The 20,040-nt window shown below is 42.1% G+C and overlaps 1 protein-coding gene across 1 annotated transcript; it reads left to right on the plus strand.

Annotated features, from left to right (window-relative positions):
* The first annotated feature begins 656 nt into the window (after window positions 1–656).
* ADORA2A (adenosine A2a receptor) lies at window positions 657–11,616 on the plus strand. The gene is made up of 3 exons (XM_075854071.1): window positions 657–765; window positions 2,589–3,148; window positions 10,645–11,616. The coding sequence occupies exons 2-3, from the start codon at window positions 2,805–2,807 to the stop codon at window positions 11,483–11,485; spliced, it is 1,185 nt and encodes a 394-aa protein (XP_075710186.1). The 5' UTR covers window positions 657–765; window positions 2,589–2,804; the 3' UTR covers window positions 11,486–11,616.
* Window positions 11,617–20,040: the final 8,424 nt, after the last annotated feature.

The following is a 20,040-nucleotide window of genomic DNA, read 5'->3' on the forward strand; positions in this document are numbered from 1 at the left end:
AGATAGATAGATAGATAGATAGATAGATAGATAGATAGATAGATAGATAGATAGATAGATAGATAGATAGATAGATAGATAGATAGAAGATAGAAATGTATTAGATAGATAGATAGATAGATAGATAGATAGATAGATAGATAGATAGATAGATAGATAGATAGATAGATAGATAGATAGATAGATATATGTGAGATAGATAGATAGATAGATAGATAGATAGATAGATAGATAGATAGATAGATAGATAGATAGATAGATAGATAGATAGATAGATAGATAGATAGATAGATAGATAGATAGATAGATCACCCTCTTCACAGTCATAGAAAATAAATGCTTGACTGATGCAAATAGTGGTTGCGAACAGTTACATACACATAAATAAAATATTGAACCATGTGTGATCAATGTAGAATACACAAGAATGCAATGTCAAGGCAAGAAAAAAGTGTATTCATAACTTTTTGTAAAAGTCTGAGTTAAAAATACGCACACTGACATAGGAAATAGAATTTGCATGTGTGAGAGAGAAGAGGTGTGTGTGAGAATGACTGGCAGGAGAGACAATGTGACAAGGGAGGGAGGGAGCCGGGGAGGGGGATGGAGGGAGTCAGAGCAGGGGAGGTGGAGAGACATAGAACACTTTGGGGAAAGCCAGCAGTGGAGAGAGCAAAGAAAATGATGAGTTCATGGGACTGACCACCATAGAGACATCCTATTACTTCATATTGCGGAAGATAAAATCAAGTTTCTCCCAGCAAGGTAAGAGGCTGCTTGTTACCTGGTGGAGGGAGCTACAGTTGAGGTCATATACTTTTATTGTACTTCAGAAATGTCATGAAGGACGAAAGAATAACATAAAACATTAAAGCCTGGCTGTAGAAGGTTCACAGAGAACATGTGGATGGAGTAGATATGGACAGGGGAGGAGATGATATGGACAGAGGCTTGAATGACTATAGTATCAGACACCGGATCATCTTATTGTAATAACTTTCTATTTTCGTTTCGTTTAATAAAATATTATATGCGGCAAATCATATTGTTAACATAATTCCGTGTTATTTATATGTATTAAATGAGTCAATCCAGGAATCCGAAGTCTGATAAAGTGGGAACATGATAAACGTTTGGGTTAAAGCTAAAGTTGAGTGTTTTCGTTTTACTTTGTTAAGACATTAGTCGATAATATTTATTTTAAGAAGAACAAAGTACGTTTTGATAACTGAGCAATCGTTTTATTCTGACGTCTTCATATCATTTTTGCTATTGATTTATATGGTGTTATAATCTCCCGGAGTACTGTACATGGTAAAATAAGGCTTAACGGGTAATCCCTACAGAAAATGTATTGTGGCATACAATTAATAGTCTCACATAATAAAAACAACCATACAAATACACTATAGACTATCAACATGCTAATACAGAGTGATCCCGATAACAAAATATAGTCTTTTAAAGATTCTTTATGTGTGGCACATATAGATGGGCAAACTTTACACCTGACAAGCGGAGAAGGTATCCTGGGTGTAGTCGTTATCAATAAATGATGCCGTTAAGGTGGGTGATGCTAGTGTTGCTTTGGCGCTCTTGTCTTCAAGGCATCTTTATGCAAAGGCCTTAACTACCTAGTTATTACAGACAGGCACTGGGTGTATAGAAGAAGATGGATGGCCTTTCTAGAGTGGAAAAATTGCAATTAGATATGCTTAGATTAAGGGCTTATTCAAACGAGCGAGTGTGAACTGGGACGTGAAAAACCGCCATTTTTTACGTCAGAGTCGTATCCGTCCGGGACCCATTTTCACAGATTCCTCATAGACTTGAGTCTATTAAGGGATCCGTGAAAACCAACAAAAATAGGACATGTCCTGTTTTTTCACAGGCCCTTCAGACGGTCCGTTAAAAAAAAATGGCCGTGTGAAAAGCCCCATTGAAGTATACATACAGCCGTGTGACGGGCGTTAAAAAACGTCCGTCACACGGACTATATTTACGTTCGTCTGAATAAGCCCTATTGAGAGTTCTACACTAGATACATTGATGTAGGTTGTTTTTGTACTTGTTCGGAGTTTTACATGTGTACAGTGTGTTAAGAGTTGGGTGTGTCAATGTGGACGGCACTGGGCTCTGAGTGAGGCGATATATTTTTGTGACCCGGGGCCCTTGCTTACTCATAGTGTATCTGTGTTGTGCACCTGTCACAGAGATGGGGGTGTTTGAGTGGTTTATACTGATAATGTATGTGCAAGACTAGAGGGAGTGTAAACAAGAAAACACAATCCTAACACTTCTACAAACCAAGGGCTCATATAGCGCAGCCTTTAGTAACCTATTACAAATGACTAGACCTGGCAGCTGCAATTCTGATATCATTATGTTAATAAATCATTAATACATTTAGTTGCTGTTTGCATGGCGGCGTGTAATGCATTTTTATACTTAATATTAGATTATATTGACAAATGTTCTTTGAGCAGTTAATATACTTAGAGATGATATTGCTGTGTTTATACACTGTGTTTCGTGCCGGTAAATGTTCATGTGAAGTCAGGTTACTAACATCACTCCTCTCTCGGCAGGAATTTGGCTCTGCTGCATTGTACTTACTTAACCAGTATGGACTGCCTGTGGATTTTTAACAAAGATGACTCTAGAGGCTCCCAATGTTAAACTGCTGAAACAATGTAATAGCTGACCAATGCCTGGAGTATCACCGGTATACTGCAAAGAAAGTGAGCGGCTGCAGAAATGACTGATGAGGCACCAGCACTCCTTTACTCCATGCCAACATCACCATGTTAAAGGGAGGGTTCAAAAAAGAGGACCTGGCTTACATAGTCCTAGAGGTGGTCATTGCCATTTTGGCCATTCTTGGCAACGTGCTGGTGTGCTGGGCTGTGCGCATTAACAGCAATTTACAGAACGCAACTAATTATTTTGTGGTTTCACTGGCTGCGGCAGATATTGCGGTGGGGGTACTTGCAATCCCATTTTCTATTGCTATTAGCACTGGATTTTGTGCTACCTTCCATGCTTGTCTTTTTACTGCTTGCTTCGTTTTGGTGCTGACACAGAGTTCCATTTTCAGTCTTCTGGCAATAGCTGCAGACCGCTATATTGCTATCCGCATCCCACTCAGGTAAGCAATCCTTACAAAACTTTTATTAAAATATTATATTGTCTGCCTCTGTTCAGTGCATTCATATGACACCCAAATATTTTTTTTATAAAAAAAATACCATGTACACATAAGACCCCAATATGCCTAGTTCTGTCAAATATTCTGCTCATCTATATATTCGTTTTGTCTGTTTTTGGATGGCAACCAATATGGCTGCACATAGGTTGTCACAACATTTTACAAATCTGCATAGTTTTGCTGTCATGCATCCCACTCTCCTGTATTGCTGTATAAGGCCTCGTGCACACGGCCGTGCCCGTAATCACGGCCCGCAACTGCGGGCACGGCCGGCCGCCGACGGCTGCAACCCGCATTTTCTGGCTGCTCCCCCATACATAATATGGGAGCACGGCCCGTAAAATACGAAAAGTAGGACATGCTCCATAATTCCCGGCACAATTCTACGGCACGGACACCTATCCGTAGCGGTATTGAAAGGTGTCCGCGGCCAATAGAACCAAACAGGTTCATAATTGCGGACCGTCTTACGGTCCGCAATTATGGAGATTTTTTACGGTCGTGTGCATGGGGCCTAACTAGGAAGATTTGATGATGGGAATACCGGGTAACAACCCCTGTGTAATGACAACCATATTGGTTGCCACCCAGAAATAAATGTTACCAAGGAACAGCTGAAAAGAGACCTTAACCGGTTCCTGACCGCTGGCTCTGTATTTACGGCCAGCGGTCAGGGTCCTTAAAACCCGCGCCATAGAGTACGTACGACGTGGGTTTTAGCTTGCTGCTCGAGCAATCGGGCAGCTGAATGTCGGGGGAATGTCGGGGACCCTGACGAGAAGATAGAAGCAGCTTTCGCTGCTTCTATCTTCTCTGATGTCTTCTACACAGCGCTAAATGAGCACCGTGTATATGAACAGATTGGTCCAGGTGATCATGTGACTGCCGGGGAACCTGAGGAGAAGATTGAAGCAGCTTTCCCTGCTTCTATCTTCTCTGATGTCTTCTACACAGCGCTAAATGAGCACCGTGTATATGAACAGATTGGTCCAGGTGATCATGTGACTGGCCACATGATCGCCGGGTGCCGTTAGTGGCAGGCTGCTGCTGGGTCTTACAAGACCCAGCACAGCCCTATTAGTGACAATAGTCACTATGAGAAGGCTGATTTTCCCTGTAACTGTGGCTGCTGTGCAGCTCCAGTTACAGTGGAAAAACATGGTGTTTAAGAAGAAAGAAAAAAAAAAGTCCCCCAATGGTCTTTTCTGACCTTTGAGGGAAAGACCATAGTAATAAAAAAATAAAAGTAAAGTAAGGTGCAAAAAAATTTATAATAATACACATAAAATACCCACCCCAAAAAAAACTTTCTCCCCCGCCAATCATTGTCGTAATGCTAGACCTGACCCAATTACCCTAAAATAGACATGTAATATATTACAATTTACGGTAGATAATGACGATCACAAATAAAAGGTCTATTTTAGGGTAAAACTATGTTATTACCAGAAAAAAATAGCTAAAAAGTAAAAAAGCTTATTTTTTTTACTATTATTTTCAAACTTTAAGCCTAAAAATTCTAATATAGCAAAAAGGATGTGTATAAAGATAATAAAAAAAGAAACGTGCATTGTCTACGGAAAAAACAACTAAATAAAAACGTTGCTAGCCCAACAAATAAAAAACTATAGCCGTTTAAATAATGAGAGCTAAAAAGGGCTAAACGGTGTCTGGTCCTGAAGGATCTAAATAGCCCGGTCCTGAACCGGTTAACAACTTGACAGAAGAGGACAACGCTTGGACTTTGGCCATTTTCACATCACGTTTTGAGTCTACGTTTGGCTTATACGTTTCACTCATGCGTTTACCGTACACGCAGGGGCGTAACTAGAAAAGACTGGGCCCCATAGCAAACTTTTGACTGGGCCCCCCCTCCCGTGGGTGTCACACAACCCCCCCCTTGTAGATAGTGCCTTTTTTACAGCCCCCCTGTAGATAGCGCCATACAGCCCCCCCTGTCCCCTGTAGATAGTGCTATACAGCCCCCCCTGTAGATAGCGCCATGCAGCCACCCTCTAGATAGCGCCATGCAGCCCCCCGGTAGATAGCGCCATACAGCCCCCCCTGTAGATAGCGCCATACAGCCCCCTTTGTCGATAACGCCATACAGCCCCCTTTGTAGATATCTACAGAGGGGGCTGTATGGCGTTATCTAGAGGGGGTACTGTATGGCGTTATCTACAGGGGGGGGCTGTATGGCGTTATCTAGAGGGGGTACTGTATGGCGTTATCTACAGGGGGGGGCTGTATGGCGCTATCTACAGAGGGGGCTGTATGGCGCTATCTACAGAGGGGGCTGTATGGCGCTATCTACAGAGGGGGCTGCATGGCGCTATCTACAGAGGGGGCTGCATGGCGCTATCTACAGAGGGGGCTGTATGGCGCTATCTACAGGGGGCAGTATGGCGCTATCTACAGAGGGAGCTGTATGCCGCTATCTACAGTGGGGGCTGTATGGCACTATCTACAGGGGGGCTGTATGGCGCTATCTACAGAGGGGGCTGTATGGCGTTATCTACAGGGGGGCTGTATGGCGCTATCTACAGGGGGGGGCTGTATGGTGTTCCCTACAGGGGGGGTCTGTATGGCGTTATCTACAGAGGGGGCTGTATGGCGCTATCTACAGAGGGGGCTGTTTGGCGCTATCTACAGGGGGGACTGTATGGCGTTATCTACAGAGGGGGCTGTATGGCGCTAACGCCATACAGCCCCCACTGTAGAGAACGCCATACAGCCCCCCCCTGTAGGGAACGCCATACAGCCCCCCCTGTAGGGAACGCCATGCAGCCCCCCTCTAGGGAACGCCATACAGCCCCCCCTGTAGGGAACGCCAAACAGCCCCCCCTGTAGGGAACGCCATACAGCCCCCTGTAGGGAACGCCATACAGCCCCCGCTGTAGGGAACGCCATACAGCCCCCTCTAGGGAACGCCATACAGCCCCCCCCTGTAGGGAACGCCATACAGCCCCCTGTAGGGAACGCCATACAGCCCCCTGTAGGGAACGCCATACAGCCCCCGCTGTAGGGAACGCCATACAGCCCCCCCTCTAGGGAACGCCATACAGCCCCCCCCTGTAGGGAACGCCAAACAGCCCCCCCCTGTAGGGAACGCCATACAGCCCCCTGTAGGGAACGCCATACAGCCCCCCCTGTAGGTAATGAGGTAATGCCATACAGCCCCCCCTGTAGCGAACGCCATACAGCCCCCCCTGTAGGGAATGCCATACAGCCCCCCTGTAGGGAACGCCATACAGCCCCCCCTCTAGGGAACGCCATACAGCCCTTCCTATAGGGAACGCCATACAGCCCCCCTGTAGGGAACGCCATATAGCCCCCCCTGTAGGGAACGCTATACAGCCCCCCCTGTAGGGAACGCCATACAGCCCCCCTGTAGGTAATGCCATAGAGCCCACCCTGTAGGGAACGCCATACAGCACCCCCAGTAGGGAACGCCATACAGCCCACCCCTGTAGGAAATGCCTTACAGCGTCCCCAACCCCCCAAAAAACTGCGACCTACAGTGTGTCCTACGAAAGACATGCATCCCCTATCCACAGGATATCCACAGGATAGGGGATACATGTGTGATCGCTGGCAGCGATAGGGAGAACGGGGGACCGAAAGTTCCCCGAAGTTCTCCATGACTAACCTCTAACTTCCGGCATCTGCGCAGCTCAATAAAAATGAAAGGAGCGCTGGTCACGCATGCGCACAAGCGCGACCGGCGCTCCATTCATTTCTACAGAGCTGCCGGCACAGACCCCGGAAGTCCGAGGTTTGTGATGGAGAAGTTCAGGGGACTTTCAGTCCCCCATTCTCCTTATCGCTGTCAGCGATCACACATGTATCCCCTATCCTGTGGATAGGGGATACATGTCTTTTGTTTAATGGCAGAGCGGGGAGATACCTCCCTGCTCTGCCGTAGTGTTCAGTGGCGTCGCGCTGTAGCAGCCATAGCGGCAGCTAGGGGAGTCTCCGGCCATGGTGGGGGCCCGTGCCATTTCTTTGGAGGGCAGAAAAGCATGGAAGACTACAATATTCTGTCCTACAAAAAACAATATCCCGATGTAAAGTATACGCTATTGGACTACATTTTAAGCCAATAATGTCTATAGATATGCCGAGGAATACGTTTGAATACCTGTTGTTATATTCAAATGTATACGCTTGCTGCAGAGAAGAAACGTAATGTGAACAGGACCGTTTACTTACCTCTTTTAGGGCCTGTTCACATCACCGTTCATTTCCGTTCCGGGGTTCCGTCGGAGGGTTCCGTCGGGTGAACCCCGCAACGGAAAGTGAAACTGACAGCACAGCTTCCGTTTCAGTCACCATTGATCTCAATGGTGACGGAAACATCGCTAATGCTGTCCGTTCGTCACCATGCCTGGTTTCCGGTTTTACGACGGAATCAATAACGCAGTCGACTACGCTATTGATTCCATCGGAAAACCGGAAACCAGACGGAATGGTGACGAACGGAAAGCATTAGCGATGTTTCCGTCACTATTGAGATCAATGGTGACTGAAACGGAAGCTGTGCTGTCAGTTTTACTTTCCGTTGCGGGGTTCACCCGACAGAACCCTCCGACGGAACCCCGGAACGGAAGCCGAACTGGGATGTGAGCAGGCACTTATTTGTTTTTACATTTTTTATCTTACTTAGCACAAAAGCGGATCTGTCTTCATAATATGCTGCCCTATGTAATGGCAGAAATACCATAATGACAGGTCTGCTGGGCTATTAGACCAAAAGAAATATTGTGCGTTTGGTTAATAGAGCCTAACACAGTATACAACAGACTCATGGTTATGACTCTGCTGTACTCACGAGGAGCTTCCTTCCCTGCCACCTTTCGCCCCCTTCACCAATGATTGACAGCCGCCGTGTAGACAGGCAGATATACTGCCTCAACTCATAACTATGAGCCTGCTGTATTCTTTTTATCTGCGATTAACCAGACAGCACAATATTTTTTTTTAAATGAGTCAGCATATTATGGTGACAGATCCACTTGAAGATGTGATCCAATTCAACTAAATACCTTTCCGTGATATAACCAACTTAGGGTGGCGTTACATGTTTTGATAATACATACAGTCGAAAGATTAACAAATCGCTATGTGTAAATGCAATTGTTCGATATTCTTACACTGAAAAAGGTTGTTGCCATGAAGATCCATCCAGTAGTGTGCACGATTTTGACGTTTTTTCACGTCTCTTTACCATGTGACTACAATTTCAACATCTACAATTGCAAAATCGAATACACGTAAAGACGCATTGTATGCTTTCTTCCCGATCAGGAGCTGTAGTCCAACAAGAGGTTAAAGCGATAAATCATATACATCAAAGCATGTAAAGCCACCCTAATTTTTATAATAGGTGTTTTTTGTGTTAGATAGAGCCTGGATTCAAGCTGGCCATACACATTAAATGTAAGTCGACTGAACCGGCCGACCATCTAATGTGTATGGTGGTATCCCGACTTTCCCCCGACGGCAGATGTTGGGGAGAGAATGGTTGGGCATGTTGAATTTCAACATGCCCCATCCTTATGCTCGTTATTAGATAAGTTGCTGTCAGAGGATTCTGGCAGCGGCGTTTTTCCTGAGAACACATGCACGTTCGAGCATTCTAAAATGTATGGTCTTCCTTACTTTGACCAACATTTTCTATATTGATACTACAGTGTTTTTTTTTTTTGCTTTACCTTGAATCTTATTAACAACTTACTTTATGCTATTGCATATTTAATTTATATTTTCTGCCAATACATTTTGTTTAGATTCTATATAAAAAAAATTTTAGGCCTTATTTATTGTTCAACACTTGCTTTTTTTTTACATTTCTAAGTTTCTAGTATGTGTTTGCATCTAGTATATTTGCTCCGGTGCCCTTCTGACACTTGCCCCTATTTTCAGTGTCATGTACATTGAAAATGTTTTCTTTTTGTAACCTGCCCCCCCATATACACATACAATCATGCTATAAGTACAATATAGCTTCATATAGAGTTTCTTGTAAATTCTTTATGGTTGTTATATATATATCGTGCATACAGATCCTATATATAGGCTTTCTATCCCAATTTTATGATAAGGTAACTGGTACAATTTTCCAATAAAGTATAACCTTTCCATTTAACGCACTCTATTGCTCTTTACAACCACTACACTTCATTTGTCTTTATAGCTTGGACTGTAGGTCATATGACGGCTTCATTCCTCGGGCTATATGTGCTTCTTATACATTTATAGGTCCTCTCCCATTACAACATTTTTTGTTTTAAAAGTTTATTTTCAACTTTATGATATTGTGCTTCTCTGTGTACCAACCCTGCAACATTTAATAATACACATATAAATGTGGTACCTTGTACTTTTAATGCACAACACTTTCTAAAACTTTGATCCATTGTGAGCAGCACTTACTAAATGTCGGCTGATCCCAATTATTTTGGTGAGATCCACTGACAATCTAATATGTATGAGGCAGTCTGACTGTACACCCACGTCTGAAATTAGGGGAAACATGTCATCATGTCTAATCCTTTGTCCTCCTGACCCCCCCCCCCTCCACCGGTAACAGGCTATTGTCAGAGGCGTCTGTCAGCATATGTCCCCCTCTACTTATTACAAAAAACATGTATGCTCAGCCAAGCCACATGAGTTAGAGATAGCTGGCGTTTGGCTGACAGTTATCTTATGTATATTGCCAGCATAGCTGTCAAACCCGCCACGAGTGACTTGTCCGAAACGCCTACGCCCGCTATCTGATGCATCCACCCCTGTGTATATGGACTTTTTAATACGTTTGGAATAAAGTTGGAATATTACTTCCTTTTAAACTCAGCGCTGGATCAAGTTTCTCTTTTCTGCCTTCAATGTTGCACTTATCTGGGTCTTTTAAGCTTATGTGTTATAGACATATATGACTAAGCTTTTCAGAGAAAATTATTTTCAATCATTTGGTAGAGCTGCATTGCCTGGTGAACACAGTATAAATGCCTATTTGCAGTAAAATAGACATGGCATAATTGTGGTCAGGGAGAAGTCTATGCTTTTGGAGGTCCCTTGTGACTACATACCAGATGTTTGTTTCCATGTTTTTGTCAACTCTTAGACTTAGACACTGTCACCTCGGCATGGAAACAGAAGTCTTCCAGCTGTTATCCCATGGATGGGAAGATTTTGTGATTTCTATAGAAGGCAGGCAGAATTCCCAGGTTGTCTCCTCTCTCTGACCTGACTTCCATGTTATCTCCCATCTTGTAATTTTATATATTTTCTCCCAATCTCCACATCTGCTTTTTGCAGTTCTACCTAAAATTTAATTTGATTCTTCTGCTATAATACTTCTGCTATAATACTTTGAAGTCCAATGCTCATATTTTTCATAACTGCTTTAGTTATACTCTCATTTCCTTTTTCAGATATAACAGTCTAGTAACCAGTCGAAGAGCCAACGTCATCATTGCTGTATGCTGGTTGCTGTCCTTTGTCATTGGTCTTACCCCCATGCTAGGCTGGAACAAGAACATGCTAGGCTTGAACAAGAAGGATTTTGCATCAGTAAACGCATCTCGATGCAGCCCCCCCATGTTAGAGTGCCTATTTGAAAATGTTGTGACTATGGATTATATGGTGTATTATAATTTTTTTGCATGTGTGTTGGTGCCATTACTGCTCATGTTGGCCATTTATTTGAGAATTTTCATGGCAGCACGGCGCCAGCTAAAGCAGACTAATTCAAAAGTGACATGTGGTGAACGCTCACGGTCAACACTACATCGAGAAGTTCATGCGGCCAAGTCTTTGGCTATTATTGTGGGACTATTTGCAATTTGCTGGTTGCCACTACACATCATCAACTGCTTTACGCTCTTCTGTAAGGACTGTGATCGAGCCCCACCTTTACTTATGTACTTTGCTATTCTCTTTTCTCATGCTAACTCAGTGGTAAATCCATTAATCTATGCCTACCGCATACGTGAGTTCCGCCAAACATTTCGGAGGATCTTGCGCCAACACATCTTTGGTCGAGTACAATCTCCTCAGACACGTACAGCTAGTGGCAAATCTTTAACTTATGGAGCTGATGCACTGTCAGGAATGAATCGGACTAGTTTCAATGGCTGCACAGAAATCAATGGGAGTAGCTGTAAATTGAAAGAAGCCTGGCATCAAAATGGGTATCCTACTGAGGAGAAAGTTGACCGGGCAACAATTCAAGAATCAGAAATCCAACAGAAAGAAAAGCTGATACATTCTTGAAATTTATTTTGAACACCCTAGACTTTTACATAGAATTGTGAACAGAGACAATGCTGGAAAGATTGTGTTGACTATTCGTTGCTTAGATATGTTCTAAAACTCATTTATTTATTAAACTCCTTTGCAAAGTGTTTGTGGTTTTTGCTCCTCAACATGTTCTTACCAAAAGGTACAGATTTGTACATTCAGAAATGTCTGCTTTTATAGGAATACTCATTGGAATATCTTTCCAGAATTTCAGCTAATCATTATACTTACTGATAGCCGAACATTGTGCAAGTTATAGAAGGGCCCCCCCCCCTGTAGAATCGTACATCACGAAAATAATCTAATCATTATCATTATGTATTAGACCGATACAAGATTCAGTGCGTCTACAGCTATATTTGCACATTTCTAGATTTAAAGAGGCTCTGTCACCAGATTTTGCAACCCCTATCTGCTATTGCAGCAGATAGGCGCTGCAATGTAGATTACAGTAACGTTTTTATTTTTAAAAAACGAGCATTTTTGGCCAAGTTATGACCACTTTTGTAGTTATGCAAATGAGGCATGCAAAAGTCCAAGTGGGTGTGTTTAAAAGTAAAAGTCCAAGTGGGCGTGTATTATGTGCGTACATCGGGGCGTTTTTAATACTTTCACTAGCTGGGCGCTCTGAAGAGAAGTAACATCCTCTTCTCTTCAGAACGCCCAGCTTCTGACAGTGCAGATCTGTGACGTCACTCACAGGTCCTGCATCGTGACGGCCACATCGGCACCAGAGGCTACAGTTGATTCTGCAGCAGCATCAGCGTTTGCAGGTAAGATCGACTTACCTGCAAACGCTGATGCTGCTGCAGAATCAACTGTAGCCTCTGGTGCCGATGTGGCCGTCACGATGCAGGACCTGTGAGTGACGTCACAGATCTGCACTGTCAGAAGCTGGGCGTTCTGAAGAGAAGAGGATGTTACTTCTCTTCAGAGCGCCCAGCTAGTGAAAGTATTAAAAACGCCCCGATGTACGCACATAATACACGCCCAGTTGTACTTTTACTTTTCAACACGCCCAGTTGTACTTTTGCAAGCCTCATTTGCATAAATACGAAAATGGTCATAACTTGGCCAAAAATGCTCGTTTTTTAAAAATAAAAACGTTACTGTAATCTACATTGCAGCGCCTATCTGCTGCAATAGCAGATAGGGGTTGCAAAATCTGGTGACAGAGCCTCTTTAAGGGTGTGTATTAGAAAAAAAGGATCTGTTTTTTGGGGTTTTTTTCAGCATCACTCATCCTTGCAGTGTTTTAGGTATTGTGGTGATCCCCACCATGTGGTATAGGTTTGAAATATGTTTGGATTCATCAATCTCAGTGTTGGTTATGTCGTCACCTCTCTCAACAAAGTGAAATGCACATGTAAAACAGCTGCAAAGCAGAAGTACTGTTTCCTTAAATAGATTGTCTCGCTCATCTCCCCTGGGGAACGTATGTTCAGAAAATCCTCACTATAGGGTCCAGATGGAAGGGGCATTAGGAATATCATTTTAACATTCAGCTTATTGTCCGATTGAGGTACTTTGGACCTACCAGAAGAAATGATTGTGAGGGCCCATCCTTCAGCAATACAGAACTGGTTTATGTCCATGTTTAATTTGATAGTAAATTTTGCAGTTCTGATTGCAAACACAGACCAAATGTCTATTAAGTTATTAGACTCTATTCACATTACGTCTGGAGACTATTTTTAGAAAAGTGCCACCCAGCATATGCCCCAGACGTATATAAACTGTATGTCGCTACTATTGCACAGGTCAGCTATTGTCTTTTATCGCGCAGCATACTTATTTTTCTGGGATTCAGTGGTATTGAAAACGTAGGAAACGATACTTATGTATAGACATATTTTGCCATCTGTCTGACTGATAGAAGTCTATGGGCTTGTTAGACATATACGTCAAGAGTATTTCCTAACGTTCCTGCCCAACATAGGTCCCAAATGTGATGTGAACAGGGCCTTAGTAAGTGACCGCAAATAAAGTGATACTTGCAAATAAATGCAAGATTCTCCTATCTCCTATGATATAACACCTACTACGATAGTTGGGCTAATACATGCATATAGCAACTCAAGTGAACTGTGTGACATACGAATATGAACACCTATATAAGAAATCACACATGAATCATTTCTAGCTAGAAATAGACAATATTTTATTGAAAGACAAAATAGTTAAGAACAAGTAAATTGGCAGTAACATTACCCATAGAAAAAGGATCCCCACATAGGTCGTTTCCCACAACCTCTATAGTAAAGTGCAAATAGTGCATGCAGAAACTGGTACATAAATCATACAGTAAATATGGATAGAAACCATCCAAGGCAAAAAAGTATAATAGAAACCAGACAGCAAAAAAAGTAGCAGAAATGGTTCATGTGTGATTTCTTATATAGGTGTTAATTTTTATCTCCTATGGTAGGCTAGTCTGACATTGATGTAGTTAATATCATCAAGTTAGCCATACATAGCAGAGGACAGACCTCCATTCACATGAACAATATTTGTGAAAAGTCTCATCAAAGGATTCAATTTCTTAAGGGGGTTTTACACTGGACGATTATCAGGCAGACGAGCGTTCATAGAATGTTCGTTGCCGATAATTGACCTGTGTAAACAGGGCAGCGATCAGCAGATGAACTGGCAAACGCTCGATTATCTGCTGATCGTATGGTTTTAAAAAAGTTAAATATTATCGCTGTCAGCAGCACAAACAGGGAGACGCGCTGCCGACATGATGATAATGTATGGGGACGAGCGAACAGAGTGAAGACCGCTCGTCCCCATCCAAAGCTCCGTGTGACAGGAGCAAACGAGCGCCGATCAACGATGTCAGCCGGTGTAATAGGGCCTTTACTCTTCTGGGTCTTACCTCTGCAGTCCACGAGACAAGGGATCTCTACTAACTAAAATTCTGAATGTTTTCCAATAGCAGCCACCTAATGCATATGTAATTATCTCTGCTCTGCGTAAAATACAATATTTTATAACCAAAAAAACATTTTACAAATATGGGAAGGTTCCAGCATTAAAACACAAGACAGAACAGTTGTCTGAGACCTCCAGATGATGGATAACAGCTCCAGCTGTGTTAGACACAATACTGACAAATCCCAGACTGCTCACGTGCAATATTCAGCCCTTCTGCCCGGTACGTTATTATATTATTGGTGAGAGCTTCCTGCGGAGACCTCAGCTCTGATATACGTATTGACAAGAAGTGGGGCTGTGAAAGGGAAATGTAATGTACTCACACAGCAGACACATACTTCTCAGTGTATGTAGCCTTTTGATAGTCATTTATTGGGTTTGCCTACATGCACTCCAGTAAGAATTCAGTATGATATAGCGCAGGCAGGGGTGCTCCAAAAATGTGTTGTCATATTTGGTAAATGCTTCCCATGTTGGGTTTTGGTAAACGAAAGTTCATACTAATATCACCCAAAATTTCAGAAAAGTGAAATGCAATGTTTCTGCTCTGGCCTGGACTGACAATCTGTAGATTCTCTCAGTTTCCATAAGGGACGAGTAAAGCTGGCCATACATATTAGATGAATGTCGGCCGAACCCCACAATTTTGTCGGGACCAGCTGTCCATCTAATGTGTATGGAGGTCTCCTAACTCTGCCTCGGGGATATATCCCCGGGGAGATATAAAATTGGGCTGCTGGATTTCAACATGCCCGATCCTTTTGTTCGTAAGGAAATAAGCTTCTGCCGGAGGTGTCTGGTTTAAGTGGCTTCTATCGAGAACACATCTGAGCTAAACGTATATGTATATGGGAGGTTGTGAGGAATAGCTGTCGGTTGGACAAGCATTTGCCCCAACAGCTATTTAAAGTGTATGGCCAGCTTAACTATAGAGGGACTGGTCCCTAGTACAAAGAACAAATACATAGGCCTGAAGTAGAGATAAAGCTACAGCCACTGATTCCTTCAGTTTAGGGGGGCTAATTTACACCTCTAAACAACCGATGAAGTTAGAAACTTCTCCCTATATTTCAAAATTAAACCTTGCTCAGAGTTTTCTGCCTCTTTAAAAAAGACAATATAGGACAAGAGAAAGAGTAGTCTGGGATCATGTAATAATCCTTCAAAGTGACATATGTGTAAAGAACATAGCGTAATGAGCGTGTAAATCTAGTTATGTATTCCAGAGGTCCGGTCACACATAATGTCCAGTTGTCAACACTTACTGTGGAGCTACAGCTTCTGACTTGTCACAGAGAAAATATAATTTGTGGAGCCCAGGCATTGAGAACTTCCATAGGCTAGAACACACTGTAAGAAAGTTTGTTTTACTGGGTTTGAGCATTATGAACCCCGACAATCGCAATATCTGATATGTCTCTATGATACGCCACAAACGGTATAAAGTGAGAGCTAGACTTGTATAGAAGTGTATAGGGAAAAGCTTAAAGAACGATTCTCAACTAGACTTTAATTAGGGAAAGTGCTTCATTTGTGAATGGTAGCAGGACTCTAAGCAGCTGACACAGTGGGGATCAAGTACTATTTGGCTAGAGGGGCATAAGTGGGCAGCACCAACTCTAATGTCTAGAGTAGCCTAGTAGTGGGGGTCCTGAAAGCATGAGCTAGGAGACGTTCTGCTGTTCTTCTGGATATATATTAATGTAGTGAGTGCATGCACATGTGTATTTAGTGAATGTATGTGTAGGGTGTTTGTGTGTCTGTGCACGTACAGATGTGTCCCCCCTTAAAGGAGATGTCCAGGATGTCTGACGTTCGACTACGCTATTGCTTCCGGCCAAACGACGGGTCCGGTGCACAACAGACACAAACGGAAACCACTGGCACCTGATCCGTCACCATTGAAATTAATGGTGATGGAAACGGAAACCTCTGGTTTCCGTTCCTGTCAGTTTGTGTCTGTTCAGGGTCCCGTTCTGACGGAAAGCGCCGATGGAACGTCAGAACGGGACCGCAATGCAGATGTGAACAGAGCCTAACTTCTGCTCCTCAATAATCTACTATTTACCTGTTAGAGACCTGGACAGTGTCACCTGAATGCCAGTGGTCACATGATGTGAGTCACATGACTGTCCATTCAGTTATCCTATGGGTGCTTTTTTTATGGACAAATCTGTGGGCTATACCATTTTTTTATTTTTAGACAGAGTCAATGCACTGATGAAATGTTTGTGAGCAGACTTTTAAATACATGTATATTAGAAATCTATAGGATTTTCTATTCTATGAATAAATTCATAGAATAAATAAAACGTGGACAACCCCTTTAAGTTTTATTGAATTGCGTTAAGTTATACAATTTGTCATGATACCATTTCAATGCAATCTTGCACCATTGAGTAAAAAATTGCAGTTTATGTGTGACAGATGACATACGTCAGAGGATTCTGTTACAACTATCCAGTAAAAAACAAATACGTTAAATGCATATGTTTTTTAACATTGAAGTCTATGGGCAGATGGCTGAGAGATGGCATTTGTCTGAGGCATCTCCATCGGAGGTATACGTTTTTCTTTGTTTAAAATCTTTTGCCATATATCTTGGTTTAAGTGGTAAATGTGTGTATATACAATGTGCTTGTATATAGTGAGCGAGTGTACTTACTGTATGTGAGGGCTGCTGTCATTTGTGAACTAGGGTTGATTTTTATTCCCAGTCCGGCCCTGTATTCTGCTCCAGCATGAGCCTTTTTTTTATTGCCACTAAAAGCTTGCATTGTAGCATTATTGGATGCTGCTAGTGTTCTCATTTTTTACTACTAATATAGTATCCATCACATGACCATGGACAGAATTTTATCTACTAGAAGTAAACAATGAATGTTCCTACTGAATAACAACAAGCAGAGATCTTTAACTTAAGTACACGGTCAATTTTGGCGTGAGGACAGAACAATTTTTATATATTTACCTCTTTGCATCCCGACGCTCATAACTTTTTTATTTTTTGTACGAAGTAGTTGTATGAGACTTTGTTTTTTTGCGGGACGAGTTGTACATTATCGTTTAATTTATATAAACTTATATTTTGGCGAAAATGCAGAAAAAAAGCAGTTCCGCTGCAGTTTTAATATTTTTTTTTTACACCATACACCGATCATCATAAATAATGTTATTAATTTGTTGTACAGGTTGCTACGGTCGTGGCGATACCAAATATGTCTATATTATTTCATGTTTTGGGACTTATATTTTAAAAAGTTTATTTATTATAAAAAAAAATGTGTGTTTCTGTGTATTTTGTTTGCTTTTTATTTATTTATTTATTTATAATAAAAAATTTTTACATTCAATTAACTATTTTTTTTAATCACATCAAGGGATTTTTCATTCAGATTTTTATTTTTTAACTGTAATGTACTGGCATAGATCTATATGCCAGTACATTAGCCTGGAATATGTTCAGACAGCCCTGGGGTCCTTCAATGGACCCTGGGCTGTCTGGACGTACAAGTTATAGGCTTTGATCGCATCACAGTTATTTTCTGTGACGCGATCAAAGTGCAGTCCCCCCTCCTTGAATGCCACGATCAGCTTTTATCACGGCATTCAAGGGGTTAATGGCAGAGAGAGGATGTTTCTCTTCTCTCCGATGTTAGAGTGGGGCAATGGCTGTGTATTACAGCCGTTGCCCCGCTCTCGATCGCGCGTACCGACGGCTGTCACACAGGACGAGAATACTCATCCTAATGCACAAAGTACCCGCCGCTCAGAACGAGCATTCTCGTCCTGTGTCGGCAACAGGTTAAAAACTATATTGGAAAAATTGTAGAACTTTTAATTATACGAAAAATAACATTAATTTGCTGAAAGTGGTCAACCTTTTTAACAAATATTTAGACTGTAAAGAAGTTGACTGTTTTTCTTTAACCCCTTTACAACCACAAACATTGTTTGTACATCAAAAGGGGAGGTTGGTTGTATAGAGCGGTCTAACGGGTTGAGCCCGCTCCATACATTGCAGGTGTCAGCTGTATATTACAGCTGACACCGTGCTGTAACGGCTGGGATTGTAGATGACTCCAATCCCAGCTATTTAACCCCTTAAGTACCGCAGTCAATAGCGACCACGGCATCTAAGCTGTTGAAAGAGTGGGGCAACCTCCTCTAACAGCGATCAATGGGGTGCCGATGGTTGTCACTGCAGCCTTGGGGCCTAATGAAGGTCCCCAGGTCTGCCATCTTTTTGCTCCTATTAAATGCAGCCAGAGGCAGGGCTTTAATAGAAGAATGTCAAAATATACTTTAATACGTATTGCAGTATATTGTGCAAGCGTTCCAACGATCACTTGGTTTAAGTCAACTATGGGGACTAAGGAAAAAAAACATTGAATACAATTTTTTTTTAAGATACAAAAAAATATTAAAAGTTAAAAAAAAAACCTTTTACCATTTTCCCCCAAAAGTAAAAAACGTAATTGGTATCGTCACACCAGTAAAATTCCAAACAATTACAATATAACATAATTTAAATAAATAAAAATGACAGAATTGCTATTTTTTTGGTCACCTTGTCTCCCACAAAAAATGAAATAAAAATGTATAAAAAAATAACAATATAAATTTGGTATCGCCGTAATCGTATTGACCCACAGATTAAAGTTAACATGTCATTTTTACCACAAGGTGAAGGTGTAAATACAAAACCCAAAAAACCATGTGGAAATTGTTGTTTTTTTTCCATTCCACCTTACAAAATAATTTTTAAAAGTTTCCCAGAACATTATATGGTGCCATTAAAAACTACAACACGTCCCACACAAAAAAAAGCCCTCATACGGCAATGGAAAAATAAAAAAGTTATGGCTCTTGGAAAACAAAAATGTTAAAATTAAAAATGGCCTGGTCATTAAAGAGTTAATGGGATTAGGGCCAGGTAGTTAAAGAGGCTCTGTCACCAGATTTTGCAACCCCTATCTGCTATTGCAGCAGATAGGCGCTGCAATGTAGATTACAGTAACGTTTTTATTTTTAAAAAACGAGCATTTTTGGCCAAGTTATGACCATTTTTGTAGTTATACAAATGAGGCTTGCAAAAGTCCAAGTGGGTGTGTTTAAAAGTAAAAGTCCAAGTGGGTGTGTATTATGTGCGTACATCGGGGCGTTTTTAATACTTTCACTAGCTGGGCGCTCTGATGAGAAGTAACATCCTCTTCTCTTCAGAACGCCCAGCTTGTGACAGTGCAGATCTGTGACGTCACTCACAGGTCCTGCATCGTGACGGCCACATCGGCACCAGAGGCTACAGTTGATTCTGCAGCAGCATCAGCGTTTGCAGGTAAGATCGACTTACCTGCAAACGCTGATGCTGCTGCAGAATCAACTGTAGCCTCTGGTGCCGATGTGGCCGTCACGATGCAGGACCTGTGAGTGACGTCACAGATCTGCACTGTCAGAAGCTGGGCGTTCTGAAGAGAAGAGGATGTTACTTCTCTTCAGAGCGCCCAGCTAGTGAAAGTATTAAAAACGCCCCGATGTACGCACATAATACACGCCCACTTGGACTTTTACTTTTAAACACACCCACTTGG

This window comes from Rhinoderma darwinii, chromosome 1 (genome assembly GCF_050947455.1).
Source record: "Rhinoderma darwinii isolate aRhiDar2 chromosome 1, aRhiDar2.hap1, whole genome shotgun sequence".
Classification (NCBI taxonomy): domain Eukaryota; kingdom Metazoa; phylum Chordata; class Amphibia; order Anura; family Rhinodermatidae; genus Rhinoderma; species Rhinoderma darwinii.